We start from the raw sequence: 8,483 nt of genomic DNA, 5'->3' as shown, positions 1-8,483 counted from the left end.
TGCACCCAGCGATTCCGGGTAGCCTCCGGACCCACCGTGACCCTGAACTGGATAAGCTGTTACAGAATATGAATGAATAATCTGCCATGACAATAAAAATGCATTTCATCAATTATTTAATATGGACAACATTTACCCATATATTTTAATTTTAGTTTGTGCTGAGAAAAGAAGACACGCAATTATTATTAATTATGTTTTATTTGATACCTTTTAATAATATCCAGTTTGTGTGCTTATCATCAGTCCTTTCTGCTGAAGCCCCCATCAGCAAAGCCAACCCCAGCCAGCAGTGGAATTGAGTGGACAGTCCCCAAAATATCTGCACTTTTATACCAGACTTATTGCTATTACCCACTGGGAAAACTGTGAATAACTTTTGTTTTTATCTTATAAATACATAAATAAATAATGATAATGAAATGCAGCATGTTTTCATACCATATATTCAATCATGAAAGAAGATTATACAGTGCTAACAATAAAGGTTTATGATAAATACTCTGAACACTGAAACAAATGGTGTTAGGAAACACCAATAATGTAAAATGAATGCAGATATATATATTTATATATCTGTTAACATAAATGCACATTAACATTGATAACTGACATAAGATCTAAAAAACGGTTGCTAAGGACAGCAACGTTGGAGCCCTCATTCGCCCACCTGTCACACACCACCCAAGGTCAGGAAGATTTCAGAGAGTGACAGTAAACTCAAATTCCTTTTTTAGGATTATTCCTACTGATACACAACAGCACTCTTTCAGCCAGCCTATAAATGGATCATAGCCAAAACAACTTAATCTTTTAATCTGGAGGTCTTGCAGTAGGCCTACCCAGTCAAATTGCCAATGTTGAATCAGACTTATCTAATCTTAGGAAGGTAAATGGAATCCAATTCAAGCCTGTGGGGGTACATTTAGCTCAGCAGGAGCATTTGAAGGGACTGGGTTTAGTGTGTGGAATCTTGCCAAGACATGACATTCCTCCCAGCATTTGGGAAAGGTAACCTGTACGTGTCCAATCAGCACTGGACTATCACCTACTTACACAAAGAGGTGTTTCAATTCCCCTTTAAACAGTTAAGGCCATTATGTTCAGTCTATACTCAAAGTTTTTCACGTTTATAACAATTACACTTACATAATAATTTGTAGTAGTTACTAAGAAAAAATTAAGGTAAATAACTGAATGAAGCATTCAGTTTATAGGGTTCCCTTTGAAAAGCATTATATTTAAATTACATGAAAAAAGGGTTAAAGCAGAGTTTAAAGCAGGGTAAGGCCAGTTCAAATTTTCCCTTTTGTTCCTATGCCTTTGAGATCTTAAACACATCCCTCAGTTTGTCTATTAATGCTACAACATACATTCACCTCCACATTTGCATGTATTTCCATGCATTATTTGTATATTTAAAAAAGAATAAAAGTATATCATTAAGTCAAATTACTTCTAGACAGGTAAAGTTCGGAAATATTATATTGAAGAGTATTATTCCATTGGCATCTACATTTTTTTTTAAACAAATAAAATGATCTGCCAATGGGGAAAAAAAGACACTTTCTCAAGATAGAATGACTGCAGACAAGCTAAAAATGTCTAGAAATTGGCTGAGTAATCTTAATCTTATATACTGATATTCTTACAACAATCTTATTAGAAGTATAAGAAATATTGACATTTATTATTTAACTTAATAAAATAGGATTTTTTTGCAGTGTAGTCACAGGTCTCCGTGTGAATCTGGTTTCACAAATCAGTGATAATTGTGTCATACAGCTCACGCCAGTCTCCAGCCACCTCTCATCTCTGAGAGTGAACCCTTTTATTATGAAATCTAATCCTCAATCACTGCCACTAATTTCATTACTGTCTGCACCAGCACCTCACCAGTGCTCCCTCACAACTCCAACCATGGCACAAAAGCAAGGCCAGATTAGGATCTCAAATTGGGAGCAGTCCCAAATGAAAAAGCAGGTGCTGTCAGGTGGATTTTGTCCAAAATGTGCACATGCATATTTATCTGTGTGTGTTTGTGTGTGTGTATGTTTGCTTTATTTGATTTTACCCAATGGCAGATATAATGTGAAAGTTGGAATTTAAATATCTGGGCACCTCATCTACAATCCTAGCTTATGGACAGACTTCTGAAATTTATTTGAGAATTCCATTTTTCCATAATGATGTTGTTTTGCTGCTGTGCCATTAATAATGATTGGAAGCGTGGGTGATTTTGTAGTAAGCATCTTTCCCACATTAGAATCTCAGATCTAAACTGGATTTGGTTTCTGTGAGTTAAATTAATTTTCTCTTTGACAATTGGTTTGTTGGTGATCGGTATTTGTGTTTTTAAATATTCCACTTACATTATAACTACAACTTTTACATATTAGTTATTTAGTAGAACATTTATTCTTCAAATTTAGAGAATCCACTACAAAAATACAATAGATTGTTGTATGTTGTTAATGTATTATATGACTTCCCCCCCAGAAGGGTCACGTTTGAATAGGCAGACATTTAAATGTGTTTCTGATGTCACGAATAAACAACAAGGATTTAGTTCTTGCAGTTTAGTTTTTATCTTTGGACCTAAGCTGAGGAGATGGCAGTATGTTCTGAAATGTTTATTTATTTCTTTATTTATAAGTTGGATAAAAATGAAGATGACCTGAAGCCTCTGACATTCCAGTGTCTGCACTGTCCCATGAAGAGGTGTTTCTTGGTCTGTTAGCCCTTTTTCATCAACGTGAAGTTGGTTTGGTTCCCGTTTGCAAACCCAATTTGGAGTAATTCGGTATGTTTCTGCCAACATAAATTGGTTTCGTAACACACACAAAAATGTGTTCTTGGCTGCAACCAAGGAATAGTAAATTCTACAACTCAGAGCCTCAAATAAAGCATGGATAAGTGTAAACTACCTGTTATCTGATTTATAATTTGGAAGGGAAACTGAGAAAATAAAAGGAAATAAAAACAGGAAAATGATCCATCTGTGTGTTTTCTGGGGATGTGGGCAGTGCAAGGCAAGGAACGCTGGATGATGTTACTTTTTGTCTACTATTCTCACTGTTTACAAGTTCAGCAGAACAGCTCAGAACCAGTATAGCACCAAGAAAAAAGGATCCATAATGCAACTGGTTCAAAAACCAGGGTGCCTTTGGTGGAAAAGGGCTAAGAGAGGTGTGAGCTGAAACGGAATCAAGGCCAGAGTGAAGGGACTGTTTGATTGACAGCTGCTGGATGATTTATTTTTTATTTTACGAACTGCAGTCTTTATCTCGGCTAATGACTAGATTTCTATGTTGGGTCAGATTACACTCTAATCAATCAATCTCTCTCTCTCAGATTTGAGTCCTCCACTGCAATGGACTCTTGAGGTCACACGCTAAGCTGTGTTGTGTTTTTCATTTGTTTTTTTCACAGCTGGAACAAAAACCTCTCTAACTGGCTCTGGAAAGCTTCCCAAGCTGTGTCTGGTAATGCAATCAATACCGGACCTCCTCATGAAATTTCCACAAGTGCTCCAAGACAATCATAACTTGGCATGGAGGCTCAAAAGGCCTCGCTGCTACAAGCTCATCATCCTGAGTAGCCCACAGGGTCCTGGTCTACATGTCAAGCCCCTGGCTGTCTGTCGCTACACATCACCCCCTCAATACATCAGTGTCTGCTTGCATTTGTGCCTCCCTCTCTGCAAGAGTCGCTCGCCACTCAAAAAGTTGAAAGGGTTTCACGACTTGTGAACTTGACTCATGTTGGGTTTTTTTTCAAATGCAGACCGTACTAGGGTTTCTTGGCTATGGTTCATCTTTGAACCAAATAGGGACAGAAGAATTTGCTTCTGGAGGAGGAAAAATGCTTAAGTTATTATTCATAATTACAGCTATCATTAACAATTACTATACAGCAACTTAAACAGTGTAGATCGACATATTCTAAACAAGACCACCTGATGGTTTATTCACATTTTAAAGGGTTGTTGGGACAGAAGATATAAAATGACCAACAAAACAACAAAGAAAGTAATACCAAGGGTAATTATCTAGTTATAGCATTCTGGATGCTATTATTATTTCATTTTTCAATTGGCTCCATGTCCTAAACATTATTGGAAACTTACTGAATATTAACATCATTTTAAAATTAGTTCTTAGATCTATCTCCAAAAATAAGTGATTCCTAATATTGTAATTCATTCATTCATTATCTGTAAGTGCTTATCCAGTTCAGGGTTGCGGTGGGTCCAGAGCCTACCTGGAATCATTGGGCGCAAGGCAGGAATACACCCTGGAGGGGGTGCCAGTCCTTCACAGGGCAACACACACACATTCACTCACACCTACGGACACTTTTGAGTTGCCAATCCACCTGCATCGTGTGTTTTTGGACTGTGGGAGGAAACCCACGCGGACACAGGGAGAACACACCAACTCCTCACAGACAGTCACCCAGAGCGGGAATCGAACCCACAACCTCCAGGTCCCTGGAGCTGTGTGACACTACCTGCTGCGCCACCATGCCGCCCACATTGTAATTGCAATTCTCAATTCTGAATGGAAATGTACATGTAATGTAACACACTTTTAGATCATTATATTTATTCTGGGAGTATTTTTGATCTGTCTGTTTCACACAGGTCACAGTCTATGCAAAAAAAGTACAATGTCCTGGAAGAATCACTGATATACTGTATGTTAGTAGTGGGCAGTATATACAGCAGATGCTGAAGTAAAGCTAACTATAAAAGTGACTTATTCTTCTGGGATGTCTGCTCACGTTTAATAAAAAGCATATTTAACAACTGAAGTAAATCTAAAATATTTTTATTGTGCAAAATATCAAAAATAAAATCAAACAATAAAAAGAGAAAGGTGTCAAATCGCCTTCCTAACCCTAACCTTACGTGAAAGCACAAAGTGTCTTCGGTGGGCTTAGCAAAAACAGCACATTTTTTCATGTGCTTGGTTTCAATCGTGTTCCATGCACTCCTGTTTGCAGCTGGGTCTGATTCAGCTGAATTCTGGTAAATATTTCAGTTACTCACATTATCAGTGCCAGATGGAAAGCAGTTTGTTGTAGACACAAGGTTTCTTTATATTTCTTTAACTGTAAAGGCATGGTGCTCTTGTATTATATCATGAGTGGAAATAGCAGAGGTGCAGCAGAGTGACTGTTTTTAAAGAACCCCAAGAGGCCTGCTTTTCCCTTATTACTCTCCTTATTACACATTGTGCACTGTCTGTATCCCTAAATTGGATATGCTTTTGACAGATTACATATAAAATGAAAGGCTCCAATTAATATGTAGATAAGAGGAAAAGTCATTTCTGGTTTTCTGCATGTTTTTAAATGCTCATTGCTGCTGTCCTGTCTCTGAACCTGTAAGGGGTATCTATGGTCATATGATCAGGGGCTTGAAGAAAGAAAGAGGCTGTGTGTGAAAGTATGAAATTGCCAGGGACCCATTTGGTTTTATTCCAGACTTATTTCCTATGATGCAAGTCTTTCATGATCAGTGCTGTGATGTAACACCCCCTTGATAATGCTAATAATGTTTGTTCATACGGTACATTCATCTGATTCTGATAAAATGACCCTTTAGCAGCTCTGGATGATTAAGCACAAACAAATATAAATATTTGTAAATAAATAAACAAACCACTTTTAAGGTTTTTCCATCAAATTTGTCAAATAAAGAAATAAGGTTTATGCTACATCTAGTAATCTCATGTAATGCTGACTTGTTGCTGGCTCTTTAAAAGTAGTCTGAGGTGTTATAAGGTTTTAATAGAACTATCAATACACTTGGCATTGAAGGAATTTCTTTTTTGTTTTTTTTTTCTTGTAAAAGGCAAAACTAATCTTGGTCAGTACAACAAGAGTTTTGCTTGCATCAAGCCATTTCAGAAAACGCAATCATACAGCCACACATTCATACACAGGGGCTTTCATAGCTTTCATAAGACTAATGCCATTCATGTCCATCTCCTGTCATAGGAACCTGGAAGACAAAAGTGAATTCTTTAGGACACCGCCAAAGGCTTCCTGTATCTGAAATTTCTTCCTTTGTTCTCGCCAAAGCAGAGGACCCAAAGCCCACTTGAATATTAAAAGTGTAATAATTATTCAAGAGAAAAAATCTTTTTGGTTTGCCTAAACTCTCTTCTCCACCTTGGAAGGTTCTGCAAAGTTTATACAGTGAATAAATACATACAATCCAATAGATACATTTAAGGATCGACAATATGTGATCCTGGATAGGGCGTCGTGATAAAATTTTGCTCTACTGAAGCACATTTTCTGTTTTGACTAAAAAGGTAAATCTGAACACTGAAAAATATCTTTTTTTACATGCAGGCTTCAGTGCATAGATTCCTGCAAAATAGTCCTTCTGTGTTGTCCACTTCAAACATACTAACCAAATGAATATTGTCGTCGTTACAAAATAGACCTCCTCAAAAGTTTATATATGTAGCATTTCACACCCTCCTATCAATTGATTAACATATTTTTAAATATATATTTCCACATATATATTAATGAGTAAAAAATAGAGAGAAATTCAAAGCAAAATAAAATAAACGTAATCTATAGCTCTAACTTAATCTGGTTAAGCCTTAATCTTATTTTTTTAAATTTACTGTAATATTTATATATCTAAAATAATTAAGAGTAAAACAGTGTAGTATAGATAGATAGATAAAGAAAGAAAAATATAAGTTTCACACAGAAGAAGATTGTTATTACTCAGTATTACAAGTCCTGGGTCTGCAGGAGGGTGTGATCTAGCCTCACAAATTGGAAGGGAGCTTAGAGTAGAGCGGCTCCAGTTCAGATGGGTGCGCCTCAGAAGACCTCCGAGGCGGAAGCGAGGGTGACGTCCCCGTGGAGTGAACATGGTGGCGTGACCCGGGAGGAGTCTGTAATGGGGGACCAATGTGCCCTGATACGGAGCTACAGGGCTTGGGTGTCAGTGTTGGGGAAGAGTAAGGGGACAGGCAATAGCCAGGATCCATGGAGGATCGAGGGGATGAGTGATGACCCTCTCCACTTAGCGTGGGGTGAGAACTGGATAATAGTTTCATATCCTCCGAGAAACGGCTTAGCGGAGATTCGGTCCCAGAGATGTGGTGGCCTGGTAGTTGGCCAGGGCAGGAGGACTGAGGCATGAGCAGAGAACTGTGGGAGCCTGATGCACTGGAAGGGTCACTGTAGTGAAAAGTTCTTCCAGTTACAGGGCTTTGGATGGTAGGGCTGTGAGTTAGAGGAGTGTAACACGGGGACGCATTAGCTGAGCCATACTGAGCTAGTGAAGCTAATGCTGACCTTTCTAAAGGCAACTGGGGAAGAAAGCTGGACCTTAGGCTGGACAAGGATTGGGTGTTTAATGAAGGTGAGCTTTCAGGGCCATGGGCAATGTGAGTATGGCTGGAGGATGGGGATCCAGGTGGAGGTGTGTGGAAGAGATTTAGCACACTAGAAGTCCTACCACCCCCACCTGCAAACTGCTGCAGTGAGCTCATCTGTGCAGGTTTTTGTGATTGCTGACCACTGAAAAGTTGACTGGGAGCATGACTGAATGATCCGGTTGATAGAGGGCTACAATTTGAAGATGTTGTGGTCAAAAGGCCACAGGATGCACCAACTAATGCACTGCCAGATGACCCACTTGAGGTCACTCCACATGATGCACCTACCGCCCCGGAAAAGGTTCCGACACATGGACCGTCTGCCATTCCACCTGTCCCACTTTGCTGGAAGCGGTTGGTCAGTGGCGGAGTACTCGGGGGGAAGGGCTGCTTGTGTTTTGGGGGTGGATGGAGCTGTGCAGTGCTTGATGTGGGGGATGCAGATGTGGAGAAGTGACTGGTTGTCTGGAATGTGGAAGCTCCGCCAGTTCCAGGCTGGGAACCACAGCTGGGAATGGAGGCCTGGTGGCTGGTGCTGCCTGTCCCAGCTGGCCCTGTTGAATGGTGGGCCCGGAAGGATGCAAGTAGAGGACTGTCTGCTCCAGTACGAGGCTTTGAAGGAGTGCTGGAAGGGGAACCTCCAGCTGAACATGGACTTGCTGACGTGGGAACAACCTGGAATCTCTTCATACGGCTCGGGGGGTCTTTCATTGAGCCCAAAACAGAGGCTGAAGGGCGGAAAAGTGTGGCAGGCAGGTGAGGGTGGTGGGTCAAGGCAATAGCAACTGATGTTGTAGCTGCAGCAGCTTGCAGGGGAGCTTGGATCAGTGGGGCCCAGATGACGGGAGTAGGTGATGGTGGAGCAGGAGGTGGTTGGTTCTGCATTAAGTGGGCACAATGTGCCATGTCTCTGTCGTGCTGGACTATCTGCTGGATGATCTCAGTCTCTTGGTAGTTCAAGACACCAGAGTTCAAGTCGTGCTGGACCTTGTGCTGCAAAATTGAGTTCTTCTTTCCTAATGGATACAAAAAAAAAAGCTCAAAATCAGGCACCAGACGAGTACA

General features: G+C 40.0%; 1 protein-coding gene across 1 annotated transcript in view; it reads right to left on the bottom strand.

Annotated features, from left to right (window-relative positions):
* Positions 1 to 6,800: 6,800 nt before the first annotated feature.
* hcn4 (hyperpolarization activated cyclic nucleotide-gated potassium channel 4) overlaps positions 6,801 to 8,483 on the bottom strand; it is an 84,560-nt gene continuing 82,877 nt past the window's right edge. The window contains exons 8-9 of the mRNA XM_066684897.1: positions 7,760 to 8,434; positions 6,801 to 7,654 (exon numbers count right to left, since the gene is read on the bottom strand). Coding sequence (XP_066540994.1) covers positions 6,801 to 7,654; positions 7,760 to 8,434 — 1,529 coding nt within the window. The remainder of the gene's footprint in view (positions 7,655 to 7,759; positions 8,435 to 8,483) is intronic.

This window comes from Hoplias malabaricus, chromosome 11 (genome assembly GCF_029633855.1).
Source record: "Hoplias malabaricus isolate fHopMal1 chromosome 11, fHopMal1.hap1, whole genome shotgun sequence".
Lineage (NCBI taxonomy): Eukaryota > Metazoa > Chordata > Actinopteri > Characiformes > Erythrinidae > Hoplias > Hoplias malabaricus.
This window is presented reverse-complemented; position numbering and strand designations above follow the sequence as displayed.